The sequence below is a fragment of the Pseudonaja textilis genome, chromosome 13 (assembly GCF_049901715.1).
Source record: "Pseudonaja textilis isolate UNSWEBS1 chromosome 13, rPseTex1.2, whole genome shotgun sequence".
NCBI lineage: Eukaryota > Metazoa > Chordata > Lepidosauria > Squamata > Elapidae > Pseudonaja > Pseudonaja textilis.
Genome location: NC_142002.1, coordinates 1,372,485 through 1,398,074, shown reverse-complemented (window position 1 = coordinate 1,398,074; position 25,590 = coordinate 1,372,485). Strand labels below are relative to the sequence as shown.

General features: G+C 45.3%; 1 protein-coding gene and 1 long non-coding RNA gene across 8 annotated transcripts in view; one reads left to right on the top strand and one right to left on the bottom strand.

Moving 5' to 3' along the window:
• LOC148124709 (uncharacterized) overlaps positions 1-12,445 on the bottom strand; it is a 529,533-nt gene extending 517,088 nt beyond the window's left edge. The window contains exon 1 of the long non-coding RNA XR_015745151.1: positions 12,399-12,445. This is a non-coding gene — a long non-coding RNA (uncharacterized LOC148124709). The remainder of the gene's footprint in view (positions 1-12,398) is intronic.
• Positions 1-25,590, top strand: part of MAP2K5 (mitogen-activated protein kinase kinase 5) — a 154,311-nt gene that overhangs the window by 102,057 nt on the left and 26,664 nt on the right. For 6 of the 7 annotated variants that reach the window (XM_087941871.1, XM_087941869.1, XM_087941867.1 and 3 more), the window contains 4 exons: positions 4,718-4,744; positions 5,072-5,104; positions 20,427-20,488; positions 23,362-23,407. In XM_087941871.1, coding sequence (XP_087797997.1) covers positions 4,718-4,744; positions 5,072-5,104; positions 20,427-20,488; positions 23,362-23,407 — 168 coding nt within the window. The remainder of the gene's footprint in view (positions 1-4,717; positions 4,745-5,071; positions 5,105-20,426; positions 20,489-23,361; positions 23,408-25,590) is intronic. The other variant, XM_087941868.1, reaches the window with a different exon arrangement.

Genomic DNA, 25,590 nt, shown 5'->3' with positions numbered 1-25,590 from the left:
AGCAAAACCTTGACCTGGGCTGAGAATCCCCACAGACCCTTCCTTCTGGGTATAAATGCAAATGTGTTTTATTCAGCATTCCAGGGAATCTATAGAACCGTGATGGCAAACTTATGGCACACGTGCCCGAAGTGGCACGCAGAGCCATCTCTGCCGGCATGCGAAAGGTCGCCTGGAATAGACCCACTCTGCATGCGCGCGTTCCCCCCTCCCGCCAGCCAGCTGATTGTCAGTTATCGGCCGTGCATGCGCAGGGGGAGACGCATACGGGGGAGATGCACACACATGCACAGGTGGGGGGGACATGCACGCATGGGCAGGGAGATCGTGCGTGCATTGCATTATGGGTGCAGGGGCGCATGCACGCACACTTTCAGCACACAACTAGAAAAAAGGTTAGCCACTGCTATAGAATATACTATTTCACTCTGTATTATATAAGTACAGATAGTCCTTGACTTATGACTGGTTGCATAGTAACTGAAGTTACAAGGGACACCCACAGGCTACTTATGAAATTTTAACGTCTCCCTCCCCTGTCACATGACTGCGTGTTGGATGCGCCACAGTTGGTCTGTGTTTACAGCCATTTGCGGGACCCTGCTGGAAACTGGCGTTTACGTTTTGTTTCTTGCCCCATAGCAAACAATGGGTTCACTTAATGGCCACCCCCAAAACAGTTGTTAAATTGGTGATGCGGTGACCCACGGTATAACCATCACAATTTATAGCCATAATCAGGGACTCCATTATGGTTGGAATTCAAGGACTACCCGTAACACTAGCAATCGTAGCAGATTATGACAATTCATACAGAAGTTTAAAAGTTTACTGAATATTTCCTATACGTTATATTAGTAATTGTAAAAGGAAATAAAAGAATTATTTTAAGGCAGAGGTCTCCAAACTTGGCAACTTTAAGACTTGTGGACTTTAACTTCCAGAATTCTAGGAGTTGAAGTCCACAAGTCTTAAAGTTGCCAAATTTGACAAACCCTGTTTTAAGGCTTCTGGGTGGAATTTCTGCTTGGCTCAATCTTAATCCCACCAAACAGAACCCAGAGAAGACACGCTGAACTGGAGCAGGTAGAACATCCCAGGAAGCATTCCAGAAATTGGCTGCAAAGAACGGCCAAGTTGAGGTCTCCAGAGCTGGAAAATATTCCTCCTAGCTCAAGAGGAGCTTTTCATGGTGGTAGAAAGTGGAGAATCCTCCCAGTCTAGCACCTTACATGGAAAAACCTTAAACAAACAATGTCCTTGTACATCCTAATATCAGATGCTTAGTTGGTTGAGTTGGCTGTTTTGTTTGCTGAAATGTTCCAAGTTTGCAGGGTTAGAGATAGTAAGCAACATTGCGTTGCACTGAAAAATGTACTTTAGAGAAGCAGAGTTTGAACAACCGGGCAGCAAAGGCTTAGAGGAAAATATAGTAACAGATAGCAGATTAACAGAGTTGGAAGGGACCTTGTAGGTCCTCTAGCCCAAGCAGGACACCCTGCACCATTTCTGACAAATGGCAATCCGGTCTCTTCTCGAACACCTCCAGTGTTGAAGCTCTGACAACTTCTGAAGGCAACTTCTGTTCCATGGGTTGATTGTTCTCCCTGTCAGGAAATTTCTCCTCATTCCAGGTTGAATCTCAGAAAGCAGCAAAAGTCTTTCTTTCTCTCCCCCAAACTCCACCAGAAATGAGTCTTTGGGACCCTGCAAGGCCTCCTGCTCCAAGAGGCTGCGCCAGTGCGACAAGTCTCACAAAGGCTCGTTTCTGGCGGAGTTTGTGGAAGAGAAATAAAGACTTCTGCTGCTTTCCTTGCATGAAGCCAAAAGTCTCTCTCGCTCTCTCTCCCTGTGAGAACGGAGCTGGAAATGGTATCCTGCATCCAAATAAAGAATGATCGATCGGTAGGAAAACGGGATAGGGAATTTTCCTGCAGGCTTATTTGGGGATTTTCCCAGGGCCTCTGGTCCATGGGATTTAAAATTATGAGTTTGGTGGTCCTTGAGGTCCAAAAGATTGGCGACCCCTGATCTATGGGACTGAAGGATGGCCAGGAGGAAGAAGGGAAAAAAATTCAAAGTTGGTTTATTTGATTATGGATATGCTTAATAGTTATCTTGACTGGATAGCTTTTTTTAATATGTTTCACTGGATGCCATGGTTTATCTTGCAATATCTATGTTATTTTTTTATATGTAAATAAGGGTTACTAATTCTGGCAATGTTTAACAGTGTTTAATTTTTTACAGTGCTTAATTATTAATTGGGATTAGGTTTTGATTATAAAAGCGAGGGATGAGCAGGATTTAGATTAAATGGAAACAGAGATTATGTATTTATGTTGCTGGGTGTCTCTTAATTTTTACTGGACCTTTGTTGATTTATAAGGAGAGTTGAAGATTTAGAAATAAATTTATAGGAAACAGAGTGAAGTATGGAATGAAGATGTATTAGGTTGTATTTTAAGAGACAGTGATAAGTTCTTAATGTTGAATATATTTGCTGGGGATGTAAAAGGGCGTGTTTTTTTCTTACTACTTCCTTGGGGAGATTTTATGTTTTTTTCTCCTTTTTTATGTAGGATTTTTCCCCCCACACTTTTTCCTTTTCCTGTTTTATGTATTTTTGTATTAAGTTCTCATATTAGTTTGACCTGTTCAAAGTCTTTCTTAATAAAAACTAGTAGGGGGAACAAAAGCAAATATATACCAGTTGCCATGTGCCTAAATTGGGATTACATGACCATCGGAACCTGTCGTAGGTCACTTTTTTCAGTGCTGTCTTAACTTCAATTGCTGTGATGACCCGGGGTGTGGCACAGAAGCAGAAAAGTCACAAAAAAAAAAGAGTAAAGTCCCTTTAATTCCTCCAACTTGGCCCCCCAGTGTCCAGTTATCATCGGCTGGAGAAAAAAACTCTCCCAAGAACAGTTTTTAAAAGGAAGAAATTCAGTCTGAACCCAAAGTACATATAAATTATAAATAAAAACCAATATAAACCACTCTGCAGCAATTAACAAGACAGGGCAGGATAAGGAATTGCAGACTTCTAAAAGATAACAAAACACACACAGTTGGGATGATGCCAGAACCCAGATAAGATGCGGCAAACAAAGATAATTCACGCTTTCCAGCAAGGTGCTGTGAGCAAACACCCTTTTTAAATCCTGTTTTCCCAGCTGCAGCTAATGAAGGGAATCAGGGCCCTTTTCTCCCCCGTAATCCAGGTTGCTCCCTTCTCCGTTCCTGCGCGCCCTAGGATGAAGAGCGGGTGGGCCTGGGACTTCCTCTGAATGCCCAGCCGGACTGTGCCCTTCCCCAGTTTCCTCCCCAGCCATTAACCCTAACCCTACAGGTACAAGTGCAAGGGTGTCCTTCCCGCTCCCTTGTGGGGGAGCTATGTTCAGGTATGGATTTGGGCTGGATTCCATTGTGCATCGTTACCTGGGCAAACTTTTACTTAAGAGAGAAAGCCTCCAGCAAATTGGGGAGAAGGAGCCATGAAGCCGATTGTCGGCATACCAGCCATTCATCATTTTTGACATTGCTGAGCTGGGAATATTGAATGGGAAGGGTCAACCATTGCAAGAAAAATAAAGATGTTTTAGGTTCATGCCTTTCCGTGTATCCCAGAAATCTTTTAAAGTTTGCTTTGTGACTTCACAGCATTTTTGGACTTTTTCTAGATTTTTTTTTAAAAATTAAAACTCCCCTTGGCATGGGGCAAACTCTAAATTCCAGTGAATAAATCTAGGGTTGTCCAATAACATGCTATAAAACTGAAGGGACATGTTGATCTGTGCAAAAGTTTGGATGGGTTACTGGCAGCTTAGCAGGGACTTCACCTTCTTCAGGTCTCTTGGTCCATCCATGGGTCTCGGGCCCACGAAACTGACTTTCTGAGCCAGTAAACCAAGGCCGGATTGCTGAACCGACTTGATTCGTCCGTAGAACGTAATCGAGTTGGAAGGAGGAGTGTGGAGGTCTTGTTTTCCAACCCCGTCCTCAATCCTGATACGATTTCAGTTCGAATTTCGGCTTGAGTTTTGCAGGTTCCTCTCAAGGTCATTGGGAATTGGGGAGACAGGCACTTCTCAGACCTAAAGCAGGTAGATGGAAAGTAGCTATGGGGCTTGAGAGCACGTAATAAACTGCCAAAAGTGGAGCATCAACTGGTATTCACCAAGTACAGGCAGATAGTTCAGCTACATAATTAAAGTTTTCTTAAAAAAAGAGGGGGGGTGGATTATGAGCAGACTCTGGCAGTAATCCAAAATTCTAATTTCTGACTATGATTTAATTTCAATTTTAAATAAATCGGTTTTTAATTTAAAAAGAGTGAGCTTCATAACATTAGCAATGATTGCAACATTAAGCGCAGTGCTCACAATCGAGCAATATAAAACATTATTTATATCTGAATCGTAAACAGCCTTTTGAAATGGATTATGCTTTTTCTCCCTATTCTAATACAACCTGGAGGGTACTAAAAAGTGTTGTGTGAAATTAACATTCTGCTGACTTTCGCCTATAAATGAGAAGCGAGCTATTAACATTTGTGTATTTTCATTATGTAAATTGTGTTAACACATGCCCACAAATTGCCACCAGCGATACAATAATTTTCTCTCAGTGATCATAATGTGTCCAAGTGAGTCATTTTGATTATGACATGCTAATTACATATTGCCTCCCCTTTTTTCTTCCCCCTTTTCAGATTCAGAAAAACCAGGGATCTTTAATGGTAAGCTTTATGAGTTTGGGAAAAAAAATTCACTTTTCTTTTTCCTGATGGCTGCTTCTTCGCATGCTTGAATGCCTTGTTTTAAACTTAGCAAATTGCATTTTGCGGAAAAAGCAAACCTTTAACTGCCTGTATTAGATTAGGTACCATTAGAAATAATAGGACATCCTGAGCCACGATGTTTTTATAAGAGTTTGCTGCTGTTGATTAATCTTGCTATATTTTATTGCATTAATGATTTTTTCCCCCCCTTTTCCACTCCATGTAAAGATATTGCATATGGCCTAATACTTCTCTCCCCTGTTCCCCCACCCCTTTCCATCACAGCCTCTCCAGTTACTCCAGTGCATTGTTGATGAGGTGAGTCGCTGTCTTATGTGCTTTCACTCCTAAAGTCATCCCTAATGGACTGGAAAGCTTATATTTTGTTTCCTAATGAAGCACAATGGCCCGACGTCCTCCACAGCGAGACAAGTTGCCTTGTGCAGCTCTGAGCCGTCAACTCCGCCTGGCCTTGTTCCGCTTTGTGCCGTTTCCTGAGTCTTCCTCTTGAATTCTTGGGGAAATGAGGCTGTTTTCAGGGAAACCTCTCCCCTCTTTTTTTTTCCTCCCCCACCCACCCCCCCTTCCTGGAAAAGAGGGGCTGTAGTAGAATCCCTGGGTTAATTGATCGCCTCTCCGCCTTGCCAGATGAGGTAAATGCAAAGAAAGGCAGGGTGCAATTTTGCTTGCTTGAGGTGTGCAAAAAAAAAAAAAAAAAAAAACGGGAGCCCCATTAACGGGGGTCAGAGTTGAGTGGTAAACAAGAACAGATTGGAAGGGGGGGGCGCCTCCCGTGGGAGAACATGGTTGTTGGCGAGTCTCTTTTGCAAAATCTGGATCCCTCGTGATCATTGAATCCCAATCTCCTTCAGGAGCTCCCTATCCAAACTCAAAGGGTCCCCCTTCAGCAGACGGGCAAATGCCCACCAGTTGCCCTGAGTGACCGGATTGGGTTGCTGCCAACTCCCCATGGTCAACTGGCCGTGGGACAGCTCACCACGAGGCAATTCAACAAGTGCAAACGTTAAATTAATGTGGACAGAACCGTGGCCGATAATAATAAAATAAAGAAATTTAAAACACTTAGCCCCATTTAATACTTTCAACAATGCAGTCAAAAGACGAACAGAGGTAGAGGCAAGCATTTCGCATTGGCTCACCAGTATCTACATTACGATAACACAGTTATATTTGAGGCTGGTTTTAAACCGTGTTTTTGTAACGTAGACACTGATGAGTCAATGCGAAATGCTTGCCTCTACCTCTGTTCGTCTTTTGACTGTATTATTTAAAATAAGGTCAATCCAGAAATACAAGAGTTACAGTAATTTTGATGGAAACGTGGTCACTAATAATGACAGTAGCTGAATTGAAATGATTAATACGGTGTTGAATTGTCCTGCCGCCAGTTGTCCTGCGGCAAGTTGGACGTGGGGAATTGGCCACAGCGAGTTGTCTCAGACCCGCTGGGTGACAAGGGGCAGCAAAGGATGTTGGTGTTCCCCATTTCAGGGTCCATGGGGGGACAGAAGGGCCTTCTCCCCTGGACCTTGGCGAACCCCTTGATTTCTGCTTTAGCTTGGGAGAGGTTACTGCGGACTCGTTCCTCCTCCAGATAGACCAGGTTGCTCCAAGCCTTCTGTGATGGGGAAGGCAAGGGAATTAAATAGGACGGTCTGGAGCTCTTTTCAGCCTCCACAGGTCTTTACTGGAGAAGGAAAACGGGGAGTGGGGAGGTAGGTAGGTGGGTGGGAGAGGATGCAGCTCAGGAACCGAGGAAAACCGGGGAATGGAACCTGGAGGAAACAAGTGGGAATTGTGGTGAGCTGCAGGAGCAGGTGATTGAAGCCACTGGAGGCAACAGAGGGATCCAGAGGGAAAAGTTATTACTCAGATAAGGGGCTTTTGCTAGTTCTGAGTGCAAGGTGAACAAAGGAGGGGCGGGGCATATCTTGAGCAGCTACTCCTAGATAAGACCGAGGACCCTACTTGGAGGAGTTGGGTTGTGTTTTGAGACAAAAGACCAGGTCTCGGAGGTCTATCCAAATCCTTGAACCACTTGCAGTCTTCTAGCAAGATCCATTGTTCTGCTGAAAGATCTTTTTTTTTTTTTAATCTGTATTTCTGCTTACTCAGATATCTGCATTTGCTACTGCTGAGGTTCTACTGCCTCCACATCTCCTTCGTTCTCTCTGATTGCTTGTCAAACTGGCACATTCTTGTCCAGGGCACCTGAGGCAAGATGAATTCTATTGTTATACGTAGGTTTCTCCCTGTCTAGGGACCTTTCCTTCAGGAATGTGGGAACCTTTGTAAGGCTGTCTTGTTTTGGAGACTTTTGCACAATTCCAGAGACCCCTGAAAGCTCTGAAGGAGATTCAGTTGATCAACTTCGCCACTGAAAACATTCTGATCTGAGCCTGATACGATTTTGCATCCAATCGATCCTGGAGTTCATGCAAACTGTCAGCTTAGGTTCACTTCAGTGGTGGGATTCTACCGGTTCACACGAACCGGTAGCGAAAAATACCGGCCGAATCGGTGTTTATTTATTTATTTTTCCTCCCGACGATCAGCTGTTCCGATGATCAGCTGTGCCAGGATCCCCCTCGCTGTCTTACTGCTTTGCCCAGGAGGTTCAGAAGGCAAAAAAGGGGCGCCTGGGGGTATGCGTGCTGCGCCCCCCCCACCACACACACACACACACACACACACACACAGGTTTTTTTGCCTTCCTGGGCCTCAGGGAAGCCTCCTGGGAGCAAAAACGCCCCCCCAGGAGGCTTCCCTGAGGCCCAGGAGGCCCCCTCAAAAATGGAGTGAGGTGGTGGGAAGGTACTGCACACGAAAAAAGAAGAAGTAGAAGTGATGCCCCACCAGTCACATGGCCACGCTCACCTAGCCAGGCCCACAGAACTGGTATTAAAACTATTAGCATCCCACCCCTGGTTCACTTGTTATGATTTGAAGACATAGACAAAAGGCACCTTGAAGGATTCCTTCCTCACTGCTGCCAGCCTCCACCATCTCCAAAGGCAGCACTCCACTCCCCGATGGTCCTGGCCCCATCCCTGCATCACACGCAGGCCCCTCACCTGAGTCCTCGCTCTCCAACACCTCAGCCGTCCACACCTGCTGCCGGAGAACCACAACAGTGACAGAGTCCGGACTGGGACAGAGAACAGAACAGCGGAGAAAGTGCAGAGGAGAAATGATATTTTTCAGAACAAATACTGTCCCACAGGTGCTTTTTCAAAAGGCCTGCCATGCCCCTGGGGGAGACTGGCTCCGAGGGAGAGGAGGAACAGCCGACAGGGAGTGGGAGTGTGGCTCCGGAGGTTGTGGAGGAGGCTGGGGAAGGGCAGAGGCCGGCTGGGCAGTCAGAGGAGGACCCAGGCCCATCCCCTCTCCATCCCAGGGCACGCAGGGAGGAGAGGATCAGGGTAAAATGTGGTCTACTCGGGAGGAGAGGGCCATGATCCTCTTCATGGGTTGCAGGTGTGACATTTGCATAAAAGGTTGGACCTGCGTGCTAACAGACGCTGGAGACAAATTAGTGTTATTCCTAAAGAAGGTTTATCTTGGTTGGCGTTCTTCCAACAGACTGTGCCTTGTTATCTCCTTGACTTTGGTAAATACTTCTCCTGTTCCGTTGTGGAAATTTCTTCACTGTAATTTGTTTGGGTTTTTTATTTCACCTCTATCTGCTCATTAAGTTCGGACTGTATTGCTTTCTTTTGAAGACTATTTTTGAGTACATTTTTATCTCCAACTGAGAATTATTGAACAGTGGGGCCAAGTTGGAGGCATTAAAGGACATTTATTTACGTTTTGGATTTTGTTACGTTTGTGGTGCACTCTGTGTCATCCACAAGGCCACTGGACTCTGTTTTTCCTTGAAGACATTTCCCTTCTCCTCCAAAATGCTTCTTCAGTTCAGAAATGCAGTTTCAAAAGTCCAGCGGCTTTTTGAAAAAAGCACCTTGGGGACAACAGTGACTTGGATGACCGACCAACTCCATAGACAGAACAAATACTCTTTTTCTGACAGGGCAGCTTCGTGACTTCAGACTCGGCATGTTTATAAGTGCAAATTACTCTTCGGCGGTTGTTGACTTTGGAAGTGGCAGCTGTCCTTCCGGAGAGAGTTCAGCATCCCAAGATCAGGTGTCAGTGCTCTCGGCGGTTGTTGTAGGCCTGGAATGAAGAATGTGCACCAAGTTGATGCTGCAGACGTCAAGCTGGAGAGAGCGCAGGCGAGTTCGTGTGTGCTTGTTTGAGAGGGAGAACTGAGACCACGTCGCAGGGGCACCATTGCAAAGAGAGTCACAAGGGGGTAGCTTTTTGCCTTCGTCTCCTGCACAAAGGAGGGCCCCACGCTTAGCCCCCGCCTAAAATCTTCCAGCCCCAAAGGCGGAGGCGGTTATTCCCCTCAAAATCTGCCTGCGTAAACAAGTCCAGAGACTTCTCGTGGCCGTTCTTCTGCTCCATTTGCTCTTCCAGCCTCCGGTGTTGTTGTTTTTTCCCTAACAGATGCCCTGCTCGCCCTCGAAGCTCCCTGCCTCCAGTCCTGAGGACTATGAGCTTCTCTTCTTGGGCGCGTGAGCCGTTCGGAAGCGAGGAGCTCCAAGAAGCGCCACCTGCTTCTGAGCACCACGCGCTGTGGAATGGGGCAATGAAAGCCCCGCTGGCTTCTGGGCTCCCTGCCTTCAAGCAGACGATGAATCCCATTTCTCCTCAGGCCCTGGTGGGTGCCCTACGGATTTTCCTTCCCTCAACGCCTGCCTCATTCTCCTCCTGCTTTCCTCCCTCAGCTCTTTTTAAGATGCAGCCCTGTTGGGGGAGAATAATTGTCCCCACTTAATGGGCTCATGTCTGTGTCTCTTTCTAAATAAGGACCTCATGAGAAAAAGTCTGTTTGCTTTCCGATATGCTGCAGCTGCTGTTGTTTTCGGCACATTCGTGATAACGCAAAGTCTTAGCTATTAAAAGTGTTTAGTGTTCTAAGACTGATGATCTTGGGCCAAATGCTCCCTTTGCGCGCCAACTTTGTGAGAACAAACGAGGACTGGAAAGATCCGGAAACTCAAAAGGGCAAAGCGAGGAGCCACGTTGCTACTCACCCGCAGTTGCCCTTGTCTGGCACAGGGTGTGTGTGTCCCCCCCCGCACACCTGTACGTGGGGGATGCGCCCCTTCCCAACACGCTCGTGTGTGAGGTCCCGGGGTTGTGGTCCGGGACTCGGTCTTTTTCTGAGGACGTACGTAAACGGGGAGCGTTCGAAGACTTCTCTGATGTCTGAGATCCCAGTGGGGTGGCCTCCAAAAAGAAAGCAAGCCCAGATGCTTTGCAGTCAGAACTTGACTTTGGGGAATTGCCATTCTGGTCAGGATATTTGGGGAAAAGGGCACAACCGAGCCGGAGAACGACGTGCCGAAGAAGGAAGCCAGCAGGAGCAGGCTGCCTCATGAGAAGAGCCTGGAATATCTTTGGCGTAGGAAAAAAAGGCCCCCAAGAGGATGGGGGAGGATGGAAGCACAGGTACTCCTCGACTTACAACCACAATGGAGCTCAACATCTCTGTTCCTAAGCAAGGCAGATGCTAAGGGAATTTTGTCCCATTTGACTCCCTTTTCTTGCCGCCGTTTTTAAGTGAACCACTGCAGTTGTTATGTTGGTCAATGGGGAAGCCATTAGTAACCAGGTTACTAGTTTAGCAACTGCAGGGATTCACTTAACAACGGTTGTCAGATGTGGCAAAAGTCATTTAACAAACGTCTCACTTAATAACGGAACTTTGGGGCTCTGTCGTGGTCATAATCTCCGCATCCATTTTCCATTTGTTCAGTTGGGAAAATAGTCCTATCTTTTTTGAATACGTTTCATATCGCCCTCACACTTTTCCCTTCCTGCAGCTGTTTGACTTCCATTCTTATTTCTTTTCTTCCCTTTTCCACTTTTCCCCCAAGATCCATTCTTGGCACTCAAAGTAGTTTGTATCCTGTTCAGATCTCTAATTATCCTTGCATCTTTCACTAATACTCTCAGTCTTTCACCATGAACAGCTAAATCGTGCATACTAGGCATTTGGATTTCCAATATATTCCCTGGCCATGAGGGCATATGAATTGACTTATGCTTAGATCACGCATTTAACACTAGTATTTCTCTAAGAGATAATCACCCGATCGCCCCATTATCATTTATTCTTGGGTCTCAGGATGGCTCAATAACCTTTTCCCCCTTCTCTTGTCTTACTTCCATCCATCCATCCATTCACGTGTCATATAGCAAAATAATGTTTCCCACCTGGGTTGCATTCTTTCAGAATTGTATTTTCTTCCAAGCATATCTGTGATATTCTTTGCATACTAGAATATCTAATTTAAAGACAACCTTGCCAGCTAAAACTCTGTTCCTTACATCTCTCCAACCGGGAGGTCTATCTGCACGATTCTAGGCGATACAGACCAATCGAAAGGAAACAGTTCTTCACACAGCATGATTAACCTGCAGGATTCATCACCATGAGAGATATTGACTACCAATAACTTGGATGGCTTTAAAAAAGGAATTGGGTGAATTCCTGGAAGACAGGTCTATCTTGGGCTGTTAATTTTGAACAGTCATTGTTATCTGCAGGCACTGAGATGCAGCAGGCCTCTAAATTACCAGTCGTTGGAGTTGTGGCTGGTATGAACATTTGGAAGGAACTCTCAACAAATCGCTAAAGAAAGTGGAAGAAGAACAGAAGGATACGGCACCACTCAGAGAGATGGAGGTTCTTGTTGTATGAGGAAGCCAGCTGCATTCGAGGATGCAGCAAAAATAATACCGGCGGTTCTGGTTTAGCAACCACGATGAGGGTTTCAACTCTGTCATTAAGTGAAGTGGTCATTAAGCCAAATGGCAACTGTGCTTATGAGTTGACTTTGGCTTTCCTTTGCTCTACAGAACGGTGAAGGTCGGAAATGGAAGAACTGCTGGTCCAAAGGTGCTTTTACAAAAAGCAGCTAGACTCCCTTGGTTGTTGTTTTTTCGCTTGTCACCCAAGGAGCTTGTTTGTGAAGGAGCTTATTGGAGGAGAAGCGAAATGTTTTCAAGGAAAAAAACCAAAGAAAGTCCAACCTTTTATTAAAAGCACCTTTAGGGCAACTGTGACTTGGATGATTGAGAATCTCTCTAGACGCAGGGTTTGGGTTTTTTTGTCACCGCCATAAACTTCAAACGGACAGTTGTACGAGGCAGACTCTAAATAAAGACTAGCTGTAGTCTTTTTTTGGACTTCCAAGAGTTTAGGGCTGTGATACTTGGTAGGGGCTGCCAGAAAGACGAGAGGGTCAAATTATTCTCCAAAGCACCGGAGCAAACCTCAGTCCAAGAGCACCGAGGATCCCACAATTCAACCCTGAGTTTTAAAGATTCTCCTCTCCTCACGAGAGGGGAGGAAGGACAAGAAACAATGGCTGGAAACTAACCAAGGAGTGAAGCAACCTGGAATTAAGGTGAAACGTCCTAGCAGAGAAACTTCCTAGCAGAACAAAAGTTGCCTTCGGAAATCATGGGCGCTCCTGGAGGTTTTTAAGAAGAGTCTAGACCAGGGGTCTCCAACCTTGTCCACTTTAAGATTTGTGGACTTCAACTCCCAGAGTTCCTCAGCCAGCTATGAAAACACAAGAAAAGACAGCGTGAGAGCAATAAGCAGGCTGAGCATTTTCACAGAGGCCTTGTGGTAGACCCAGGTTATGGGAGGGGCTCCTAGGCACGGTGGGGATTCATTTTTTTTAACAACCGCTTCTGTGGGCGTGGCTTAGTTGGTGGGCGTGGCTTGGTAATGTGACTGGCTTGGCGTGGCCAACTCAACATCACTCACATCGAGGCACGCATCTCCTTGCCTGGCCTCTTGTGACTGTGGGGATGCTGCAGCAGTCGTAAGTGTGAAAAATGGTCATCAGTCACTTTTTTTCAGTGCCATTGTAACTTTGAATGGTCACTCCACACAGCAAAGTACCAGCAAAGGAGGGAAAAAAAACTCCAGAGAAGTTCCTGAGACAGGAAGTCTAGTCCTGCCAAGAATGTGATAAGGGTTAACGGAGAGGCAGTTTCTGTCAGCAACATCAGAATGTTTCCTTCCTGCCTTCTTTACAGGATTAGCCCTGTAATTTCTTCTAACAACTGGTTCTCCAAACTGCTTAGAATGTTAAAAAACGGTTCTAGCGGATAGGTGCGAACCTCGAGAATCCCACCCCTGCTCCTAGGCCCAGCCTTCCCTGTTTAAAAAAGACGAATGAAGAGAAGGGTCCAAGTTGCCAGACTTTGTGTAGCAAAGGTGATGCAATGACAGCTCCTTGGTTGAGTCTAACCCAGTTGGCAGTTATCAGTGCCCGGATGGCATTTCTTAAAAGTTGACAGGGACTTTTTAAATAAGAAGTCCAGGAATGGTGAACAAACCTTCTGAAAGAGACATCGCTGCTCATGTTGCAATAAGACCCAAGGGCAAGGAAGTGTGGAGTGTGGATAATCAGACCCCTAGTAGTAGCACTCAGGTTTATATATTGCTTCACGGTGCTTTTACAGTCCTCTCTAAGCAGTTTACAGAGTCAGCCTCTTGCTCCCAACAGTCTGACTCCTGGCCTCGGAAGGATGGAAGGCTGAGTCCACTTTGAGCCCATCATTATCAAACTGCTGAACTGCTGGCAGTCGGCAGAAGTAGCCTGCAGTATTGCATTCTAACCACTGCGCCACCACGCCTCTAGTTGAATCACTAATGAAATAGATAAGACTTAATCAGCATCAATGTTCACGCGCACAGACACACAAACACCCACCAACTAAAAGCCAAGGCTCCACTTCAGGTTATCCCAGCCAATCCCAGAGTAGGACCCCAGGGCCGTTGTGACAGATCTAACAGATGAATTGATCCTGAAAAGGGCTCCGTAGAACTGAAACTGTTCGGAGGGCGATCCAGAAGCCACAAAGCGCAGCAATAGCAACAGCGCTTAGCCTTATATACCGCTTCACAGTGCTTTAAAGCAAGGTTCTCCAACCTTGGCCCCTTTTAAGCCTGACTGGGGGAATTCTGGGAGTTGAAGTCCACCAGGCTTAAAGTTGCCAAGGTTGGAGACCCTTGCTTTAAAGCCTTCTCTAAGCGGTTTGCAGAGTCAACATCTTGCCCCACAACACTCTGGTTCCTGAAGCGCTGTAGTGCAGTCTCACTTCTCTACAGTGAAATCCTTCTTGTGGCTAAATGAATATACGAAGTGGATTCTGAGCAACTTTGTGCGAAAACTCTGTGACTTGGCCTGCTTGTCTTCCGCAGAGCCTTGGCCTCTGGCGAACCTCAATATTTATCTACTGCTACAAACTGGAAATAGAATTTGAACAATTGCTTTAACTTTGAGGGACATGGTGGGATGGAGACCCTGAGTGCTACTATTTCTCTCCTCTCCTTTTCCAGCTGCTCTCCTATTCCCCATTCTTATTCTGGGGTAGAGCTCTTAAGATGATGGGTTAGGGTCCTGAATCTTCCAGGTTGTTTATTGGTAGTGTTTAATTAACATCTTCTTTCTCAATATATCCTAGAAATAAACTGCACAGGAAGAAAACATGGTGTGTGTGAAACCTATATTGAATAGGCAATACAGAATATAAATTCCCAGCATGATTTTAACCCTGGCTCTTCTGGAGCAGTTATAGACTGAGGAAATTATGGAGAACTTGCGGATCAAAGACAGAAGGGAAGAGATCAAAGGATTCGAGGCAAGGGCTCTTTGATCCCCAGGGACCACCCCCCTAATGACCGCAAGCTGCCTGCCACCTTTGAAAATCTGAAAATGGGGCCGGCTCACGGGTGTCCTTCAGTCAGCGCAGGACAATGGGCAGCTTTGAAGCGGCGAATCCAATCACTTCTGGGCAACCTGCCCTCGTGGCGATGCTCAAGGGCCCTTAGAAAGTGCAGCTCACATCGGCTCCTGCCCACCTAGTTCTCCTTGCTGTCTTTCCCTGGTCACGGAAGGGGGAACTCCTCAGCACAAAGACAGGATGGCTGAGCAGTTTTCTAGTACAGGTATAAAGGTAGTCCAGTGGTGGGATTCAGCCAGTTCGCATCACTTTGGGAGAACCAGGTGTTCACTTTCTGAGCAGTTTGGTGAACTGGTTGTTGGAAGACATCATTAGGGCAGAGAACTGGTTGTTACATTATTTGAATCCCACCACTGAGGTAGTCCCTGACTTACAACCATTTGGTGACTGATCAAAGTTATGACCACGCATCGCAGCATTCCCACAATCACATCATCAACATTCAGGGACCAGCATGTATTTATGATGGTTGCGGCCTCCCATTTGGGTTGTGTGATTGCTCTTTGCAATCTTCCCAGCTGGATTCTGACAAGCAGGGTCAGTGGAGAAGACGGGTTCACATAACGACAGACATGATTCGCTTAATAACTGCAGTGATTCACTTGGAAACCACGGCAAAAAGGATCATAAAAATGGGGGCTCATTTAACAACTGCCCTGTGGAACAAAATAAATTCTGGTTCCAGTTGTGGTTGTAAGTCAAGGACTACCTATATGTCATGCCCCTGTCAGAGTCTGAAGAGGAAACTGGGGAAGGGCAAAGTCCGGCTGGGCAGAGCAGGGGAGAGTAGAATAAGGGAGAGTTCAGAGGAAGACCCAGGCCCTCCCCCTCTTCATCCAAGGGCACGCAGGGAGGAATGGAGAAGAGAGCAACGTGGGTTGCATGACTTACGGGGGAGGAAAGGGCCCTGATTCCCTTCATTAGCCACACCTGGGTAGGGAGTTTAAAAGAGATACATGCTGAGTGCAGTGTTGGGAACAAACATGAGTTTATCTTGTGTTGACTTTGGTTATCTGTGTTCCTGGCATCTTTCCAATTGCGTGAGCTTTGCCGTACCTTCGCATCTGGAATTCTTGCTCCAACCCTGCCAGACGAATTACCTCATTTTGCCTTGATTGGCCTTTAAGTTCCAGTTTTTGTTGGCCACGTTTTGGACTTGATTCTCTGCAGCCAAAGGCTGTTCCTGGGAGAGTTTTTCTCCAGCCCAGAAGGTAACCAGGACATTGGGGGGCAAAGTTGGAGCTAATAAAAGGACTCCTACTGATTATCTGACTGTGTTGCCTTTGTGCCACGCCCCTTCGGGTCATCACACTATTCATATGCACACGTGATGGCACTTGGCTATTTCTAAACTTTTTAAAAAAGCTTTGCAATTCCTGAGCCTACGCAGACATCTCCTCCTTGAAATGGAGAATTGAGGCTATGAATTTGAAACGAAACCTTCGGGTCTTGGACCTCGGGGACCAATCGACTTCCTTGCCCCCCCCCCCCACATCAGAAGGGCCCCCGCTCTGTTAATTTGCATTCCCACCCTGCTTCTTCCTTTAGAGACTCGGTAAAGATACCTCTCTTTTCTCAGGCTTTTAATAGTTAATTATTTTTATTATTCATGTTTTAATTTACTTGTTTTATCGTTGGGGGACGTGGCGTGTGAGTGCATGTGTGTGCCGGGCTCTCCTGATTTAAATTGCCGCTTGCCTAGAAGGTTCATTTCGAGCCAGAACCAAACACGATAATTCTACGGATGTATAGATCAAGTAAATCATACATAATCAAGTAAATAATTAAAATCTGGAGGCCTTGTTTAATCGGCTGCACGTCTGCGTGATCAAAAGCATTAAGGAAAAGGATCAAAGGTGCCTGAGGAATAACTCTGGCCAAGCCTCTTCCTGGGTCGAAGCCCGCCAAGCCCAGAACCAGCCCCTTCCGTCCACTTGGGTTACGTAGCTCAACCCATCGCTGGAGGGCTGTCACATCCACAAATTAAATATTAGGGAGGGAGTTTAAAGTTCAACCTCCTCTCTCTCCCCCCACCCAAATATTTTTCTGCTCCGTGCTTTGTTTTGTTCTGCTTGAGCGCCTTGCTGACGAGGTCTAATAGCCAAATGCCACACCGGGTCTGGCTGGAGTTCCCCACGTATTAAACATTCTGAACTTGTCCTTTTGCTCAGAGATGGTGCATAATTAATAATTAAACAGCTTCTGTTGTAATGGGTTGACCTCTTTGAACTGTTCATTATTCACAAGGTAGAGGCAATCACTCAAAACACTCCCACCACCATCAATGCCACCCCGGATCAGCGTTCAGAAGAGCCGCGGTGAGTGAGAACCGAGGTTCCCTCCGTCGTCGGCTTCTCAGGAGGCCTGCGGTCGACCTTGGATGGAGAGTCGGGTTAGGAGGATCTGCCGTGGGGCTGATTCGAATCCTACTTTGTACATCCACCACACCGTGTTGGAAATGTCTGGTTCAGATCTTGCCGAGAGCCAAAAACTCCTGCTAGGCCTTCAGCCAGACGTCTTGTCTCCCTTCAGGAGGGTTTCGGAGAAGATGAAGAAGGGAGGAGACAGAGAGACCAGCCCTGGCCAGGAGTCTTCCACGAGAGCAGTCAGGAGCTCCTGGGCCTCGTTCGGATTCTTGAGAGCTCATGAGGAGCCTCTCACAAAATGGCTACCATGGAGGGAGAGAAAGTTGCCATTTGCAAAATGGCTGCTGCCCAAGAAAACAAGACCCACGTGCACATGTAGGAAGAACGGATTAAGACCAGCTTCTCCAAATTGCTTCTGCATAGCTCGACCAATGCAAGTGTTCAGTTCAGAGGCCTGGTTGGAAAAAAAGAGTCCACAGGCCTCTTATGGGGAAGGAGATCCTAACAGAAGAAAAGTACTGGAGCTCAGGGTTGAATTGTGGATTCCTTGGTGCTCTCTAAGCTTGGTTGCTTGCTTGCAGATGTTTCATCACCCAACTAGGTACAAATAGTCTGAGACTGGAACTCCCATCATTAAGCAATGCAGTCAAGTGAGCCATGGGACCCAGGGTCCATTTTGCCAGACTTTTAATCACAGTTTTTAAGGGAATCCGACTCCCTGCATTTGCTCCTTGGAAGCCAACTGGGAAATGGTGATCACATGACCCCAGGATGTGGCAACCATCATAAACGCATACCGTGTCAACTCATAAAATATTTCTATGGTCTTTTTAGAGTTGCCAACAGAAAGGGAGGGGGAGCAGTATGGCAGCTTGGAAATCGGAAGCGTATTCCATAAATGTTTTCAAAGATAGTAACTAGATGACTGGAGTTTCTGCCATGCAAAATTCTAACCGAAGAGCATGATTGGCGATTCTGGGCTATGGACATGTCCCATTGGAGAATATGAATTACGATACACCCAGGGGGTGGAGGGAAAACCAGGGTCAAGGGTGACAATGAATCATGTGTCTCAGAGTCGCTACACCCAGGCAATGCCGGACATGTTAACTCCCAATAAATCCTTTTGAAGTTTTGGAAGTTTGGCTCGAGATTCATGATTTAATTGGGGTAACTGCCGGAATCCTGACAAGCCCCCAAATCCCATGACTCCAAGGATGCTGATCATGATGGTCATAAGTATGAGGACTTGTCACAAGTCACTTTTTTCAGCACCATCCTAAATTTGAACATTGGCTGCATGGATGGTCATAAGTCAAGGACTACCTGTAACATTAGTGTCCAGAGGAGGAGGAGGAGGAGGGTGCTGATGTCTTTACCTATTTGGGTCACGAAATGTCTGCAAGCAAACAACCAATTGAAAGAGCACCAAGGACTCCACGGGGGGGTGGGGGTGGGGGGAGGCCTTGTCTGTGCTAAGCGGGCAAATGTGGGGCCAGTGACTGTCCCCAGATCTTCACTTCCAAATTCCACAGGGGGATCACATCTGAAAAACACCTCAAATGTGCCGTGTTAGCAGGCCTACCTGTTAGGCCTGTTGTAAAGAATATGGTGGAAGGCTCCAACCTTGTCAACTTTAAACTTGTGGACTTCTACTCCCAGAATTCCAGAGCCAGCATAGCTTATGGGCGTTTGCCTTTCCCCGTAGCTGCCCGAGGAATTCTGGGAGTTGAAGTCATAAAAGGGCCAAGCGTTTCCCCGTCCCTGATGCAATGGGAGCCCCAACCCAACGGCCTCCGAGGGCGAGTCTTTCTCACAGCATCCTTGCAGGGCCTTCAACTCAAGGCGAGGGTTTATTTTATTTACTTATTTATTTATTTTTAGCTTCTCTCCATTTGCCCAGCTCTGTGCAACCCACAAAACGTGTGTCAAAGGCAACACTCCGAATCTTGTCGCCTTGTACTCTTCAGTTACTTTTGATTTAATTGTGTTTTGCTGCAATTTCTGTTTGTTTGAATTGGAGACAAAGCCTTAATAAGAGTTCTAGTTAATTTTCTATCTTGTAATTACCACTCTCATTTTTCTGATAATTGGGCCGTCGCAATTATATGTATATTTACTAATCACTTCAGCAGCTCGGTGGTTGCTTCTTGCCGCCGCCATTGAGAGTGACATGCACACACATGTGTTGTTGGCGGAGGAGCTTGGAGCCTCCTCCTCCTCCTCCTCCTCTCCTTTTTAAACCTACCCCCCCCTTTCTCCCCATCGCATCCAAGCCATTTCCCTCGCAACCCTCCCTAATGAACCCCTCACATGCATTTGACACAGTTGTGTGCGAGAGAAATTGTTTGGCTCCCGCCAAATGTTACACGCTCTGAGTTTCTTGCCTGCAGCATTAGAAGGTTGTATGTGATGATAGATGGCTCTCGCAAACGGCCAAAAGAGGCAAAGCACGGCGAGATTAAAATAAGTCATTCCTTTGTTAATTTAAATAGGTGCATGCATCATACTTTGCAGAACACTTGGGGAAAGAACCGGGTAAGGTGGCGGTGGCAAAAGCTGCCGAAAGATATTTTTTAATAGCAAATGAGAATAGATGAGAAGCTAAGTCGTTTGCAGATGATTCCTCTTGGATGCGGCTCTCTTGTTCCAACTGTAGGACTAATGAGATGGCTGTTAAAGTCCTCCACAGTGCCATTTCATTACATCCTGAGCTGTTAGACTATAAACACTGGCAAAAGTCTCCGTCGTTCTGGGCTGGGAGGGGGCCACCGCCGAGCCTCCCCTACGCCTGCGTCTCCCTTTCACAGAGAACCAGCCCTTCCCCTTTGAAATAACGCGGGACCCCCTTTCCCCCCTGCTCTCGTTTGCTGAATGTATCCGTGGCCTCGTCTTTTTGTTGGATGGTTGGTTAATTAGCTCGGCTCTCTGTTTTTGTTTTTGTTTTTAGTTCTTTATACACTCCTGGCTTCTTCTGCTTAAATCTAACAAGATTTGGGATTGCTAAGTGTAAATAAATAGCAACTATGATGGAGGAAGCAAAGGTCAACACAAGAATAATTTCCCAGCTCTTTGTTAATTACAAGACCATTTGGGTGTTACTTAAATAATCATTAATTTCTCATTTACACTTTCGCTACCTTCTTGCCTGCCCCGTGGCTATCATTGTCCGTTTCCGACTTCCTCTTGGTTGGATTTCTACATGTGTTTTCCCCACTGCGTAACGCTCATTACTTTTAAATGCAGGGTTTCCTTTTTGATTTGATTTTGTCTTTCTCTCTTTCTTTTTTTTTTTAAAAAAAAGTCTCCGTTTGTTTGCCGTCAAGTTGACAATTTGGACTCAACGCTTCTTCTCCTTCTTTTTCTTCCCTGCCCTCTTTCCCCCTTACCCCGTGGCCCAAACGGGCTTGTAGGAATCTCCTGTCCTTCCGGTTGGGGAGTTCTCGGAGCCGTTCGTACACTTCATCACTCAATGGTAAGCTCCGTTTGCAAATGTGCCGTGCCCTCGATGTAAATGATACATGCCATTAACTCCCTGTATCACAGGACCTTATGGCTTCCGCTTGAATCCGTACAGGGCTCCGGGGACCTGCCAGGGCTGGGCCAGCAAAGCTGAGCAAACCGTTTAAATTATGTAAACGTTATTTACACAAAGGGTCATAAAAGTACTTCGGAGGTGGACTTTATTGCCCCCCCACCCTACCCCCCCACCCATAAACAACTGGGAATCTGGGTGCATTGTGAGAGAACCGGTGCCGTGCGTTTCTATAGGCACAGGGGCATGTGTTCGAAACCTCTTGGACGAAGATGATAGATAATCGTCTTTACCCCTCTATTATCCCAGCATTTCTCTTCTGGCTTAGCGAAATAAACTCCCCTTTTGAAGGGCACCTAAACTGCAGCCCCGATTAATTTGCGGGCTTTTCATTTGGAAGAAATTTTATGGGGGCGGGGGTGTCCGTCTTTGGGAGGTGTTCTGATGGGGGTGCATCTTTTAAACCACACTGTAGGGCATGTTTTCATTCTTCCAGTCCAGGCGGACTGCCTAACGGTCAGCCAGAAGGACTCCTTAAATTAAAAAGCAACATTAACGTAGTTTAAAGTCCAAATCTCCTGCACACCGAAAGGTTAACTTGCCATAGCAAAGATGCATTCATTGCCTCTTTTATGGGGAAAGCTTATAAACAGGTATTTGAAGGCTAAAAGAACAAGCAACTTATGGCCTAAGCATGGTGGATGAGAGCTAGAATTAACTTTTTTTTCTTCTCAAACAAAATAGCATGATTTAATAGAGGAACGGAAAACCAAAACAAAATCCACACACCAAGGCCTACAACTTACTAAAATGTAATAACAGCAACCCTGCAATGTACGGGGAAAGACAGCGGTCACACCAGTAAAGTTGCACCACTTTAAAAAACTGAAGGTCTGCTCTGTTCTCTTTTGTGGAAGGGGGTAGGAGAGAGAAGCATTTAAAGCTGTTGCCTGAAACCAGTAAAATAAAATTACTCTCAGCACCACACAGAATTGGTCCAGCCACTTGCGGTACTAATAGGAATATATATCCCTGTTGAAAAATACCGATGCTGACAATCAAAATGGATGACCTGCACACACACACACACACACACACACACACACACACACACACACTTTCCTTTGTTCTAATTTTCCTTTCCTTTGCAAGTAAAGTTTTTGACTGATGTCAATAGAATTAACTTCGAATGAGGTAACCAAGTGGGAGAAGCATTGGAATAATACTGATGACAGAGGCCTCTCCTGGAATAGTCCAAAGGGAGGTTTTGTTTTGTTTTTTTTGAAAGAGAGAGAGAAGGAATTAACAGTGTGACTATTGTTAATTGAAATAATAAATACAAAGCTTATGTTTATTATAAGGCCGATCCACTTTGGGGTAGATTAGATTTCTGTAGTAAAGCCAGAAGGCGTGGGTGATCTTTCTTGCTGTATCTTTCCACTCCTACCTAGAGATTAATCAGAAAGCATATTGTTTTTATTTTTATTTTTAATTGAGGCAGGAAGGAGGGCTAACCTCTGCAGATACGTCCACAGATGTCAGGTGGAGGCATAAATGATAGCCCATAATAGCCTCCTTCTCCCAGAAGACCCGGCTACTTCGGAATGTCAGATTAAGCGTGTTGCCAAGGTGGCTTAGAACAGCTTGCAAAGAATGCAGCCCACGGTTGGCTTTGCCGACAAGGGAAGCGACGAGGGAGCTGGTGCTGCAGACGGGAAGTGGATGCGCACGACGGCAGAGTGCGGCCTGGAAGAGAAATTCTGGGAGCTTCATGTAATTCTGCGGAGATTCTCCCATCACCCACGTTTGTCCCAAATGTGTTTTTTTCAAGAGGCACTGGACTGCCTCTTGTTTTTTCTTAATCTGACTGAAGAACCGAAGAAGCTTCTTGGATGGAGAAGCAAAACGTCTTCAAGGAAAAACAAAGGAAGTCCAGTTGCCTCTTGAAAAAGCCCCTTTGGGACCCCACATACTTCCCATCTGGTAGCCTGGCCAGATTATTTGCCCTTCAAAAACAATACTGTGCTTTGGGAATTGAGAGGTACGAACCAATATATATATATATATATGGATATATATATATATATATCCATATATCTATCTATCTATCTATCTATCTATCTATCTATCTATCTATCTATCTATCTATCTATCTATCTCCAGATTTCTTCCATTTTCTTTCTCTCCTGTCCTCTTGCATGGGGAGAAATAGGCCAGTTGTAGGATTGCTGAATTAACCACTGCGAATCATTTGAAAGCTCAAAGTAATAAGGGCCTGTTTTAGAAAGCGATGAGTTTCCCAAGGAGACTGAAGGGGATTTCGCAAAAAAAGAAAAGAAAACCCCATAAGAACACTTAAAGTTTTCGCTGAAAAAAACTGGAAGATTATAGCCTCCGACAAGCTGGACCAAAGAATAAAGAGCAAACTCAGAATTCCTTTTTTGGCTACTCTTTGGAGGGATTGTTTTTAGGAGTCACCTTAGATGATCAGGGTTTGGCCCAGGCCTGCTTCCCCAGTTTTTCTTAAGTCCCTGGCCTGTTCTAAATCAGCGTGTAAAATGGGTTACAGAAAATTGAGGAAGAAGATGGCTTGTTCCTTCTTAGCTCATTGAAGCAAAAAATAATATTTTTTTTTTCTTGAAAAGACACCATTTGGGGCACTTTTTAAAGCAATCTTTCGACATTCCCCCTTGGTTAATACAATTTGGTGTGTGACCGTTGCTCAAGCATCATGAGATATTTAAAAACCTTCACTGTTCCTGGGACATTTCCTAACTTTGTTTTTTTTTTTCTCTCTCTCTGTGTATCGTCAGTATGAGGAAGCAGCCAAAAGAACGACCAGCCCCTGAAGAATTAATGGTGAGTCGGTCTGGCTCTACAGCTTCCGAGACATAAACCTCCAAAGTTTTATTGATTTATGACGCATGCACGTATGTTTATTGTCTTCTCCCCATAAGTTAACTCATATCAAATCTAAACTTTGCTTCCAGCACTGGCATCCAGCAGACACTACTGAGATCTCATGATTTCATTAGCATTGTTAATCGTCTTCTAAGGGTGGGATCAGACATGCATTAGCAAAACCTTCTTGGAATTTTCTGGCCATTGGGTCAAAAGAGACTTTCTGTCAAAGAGATTGTTCAGAGTCCTTCCTTAATTTGTTGAATTATGGTTTTCTTTTTTTAAAAATTCCAGATTTGTGTGTGTGTGTGTATCAATATTAGCATTTGCGATATCTGGTACTCTATACAAAATACTCTGTATTTTTATTGTGAAATGGGTGGGTGGGACATCATCTTGCTACGGTTTCTAAAGAAAAACCCTAATCTCTTCAAGTTTTCTTTCAAGTTAATAACAACATGAAAGATGACCCTGTTTCTTTTTCCTGCTTTCTTTAAAATGAGTATTCATTTATCTATTAATTTTTTTTAATGACTATTACATTTCTATGAGACCCAACTTCCAATGATTCTGGGCAGCTCGTGAAAAAAAAAAAACACATTTTTAAAAAGGATACAATCCAAAACAAAATAAGGAATAAAGGCACCAAGATCCTAAAAACCTCAATACCCACTTATAGCTGTACATCATTTATTTGGGTGAGAGGTATTGGATATTTTTTATATATCGGGAAAACCGAGGAAAGCGGATGGCAAGTTCCCATCAAAGTTAAAGAATTGATGGCCTTGATGCATAAAATCACACAACTCGTGTTACAACCTTTGGGCTGGACCTGTGTCTGTATACCTCACACAGGTATATATACCTTAGCAAATACACTTGCTAAGTGTATTTGTGGAACTACTTTGGAATCTAGTGCCGGGCACAGTAATAATTGGGAAAGGCAACTGTTGTTGAACATTTCACTCTATTGATCCCAGCATCGCAGGTGTTACTTTCTCCGTTCTTTCTTCACGCTAGGTGAGACGTTTGACCTTGAATCTATTTTTGAAAGCCAGTAATTTCTGTTGATGTTGAAAGAGCGTTTAAGCAACTCTTGATACACCTAAATGATGTGGGACTTGGTTGTTGTTATTTTCTCCACACCACCCGTTCTATTTCTGAGTACTGTTAGTTGAATCTGCCTTGCCCCCCTCTCTCTCTCTCTCTCTTTTTTATTAACTTGGGATGGTTGGAAGGTTCCTACACTTAGTCACATCTGAGAAAACTTGGAACAGGTTCTAGAGATGGGGATGCATTTACCTTACACAATGTTATTATTCTATGCCTGGGTGGCTTGACTATTAAACCAACAGAATGGGGTTTCATAAAATCCGTAGCTCTTTGTAAATGCATGCTTTCTGTGATGCAATAGGCCTGGCACTTATAAATAAAACATCTGCAGAGATCGCACTTCACAACGCTCAGTATATATCTGTGTGTGTGTGTGTGTGTGTGTGTTCAGAAGCTATAACGCCACTCCAGGGTGTAAAGCCATAAAGAGGGAGGCCAAGGGGTGAGTGCCGATAGGAACTGAGACGCAGAGTTATATATCTTTCCAACTACCTGCCCTGAAGTGCTCGGTTCAACTCATAAGGCAGTATCTTTCCCCCTTTAATAATTAAAAAAAAAGCATGACAGCTTCAAAAAGAGAGTTGGGCTTCTTTTAAGATTTAGTACTTTCTCTCCGGCTGCTTCTTCTCTTTCGAAAGCGGCCTTCTAAAAACAGCTGCTTAGCCGGCAAGGTTGGCCCTTCGGTCCTGGCCAGATCTCCATGAAGGGCAGCTTGGTTGAGGTCTTCTTCGTTTATGGATCTGTGAGTGACCTTGCTTGGCTACACCTGCCATTGCCTTCCTTCTAAGGTGGACTAGTGGACAAAGAACGGTAGATTGGTTTTTTCCGGATTCATCCTGATTTGCTCCTGGTTTTTGCCTACAGTGCAGAATTGGCCGGCTACGCTGTTCTGGTGGATGACCGTGACAATTTACAACAGTTATTTTAAGCCCCACCAGTGTTATTGGAAGGATATTTTTTAATGGCCAAAATTCCTGAGAAGGTGGCATTCTCACCTACAGTTCCATGAAGTCTTGAAAGATTTCGGA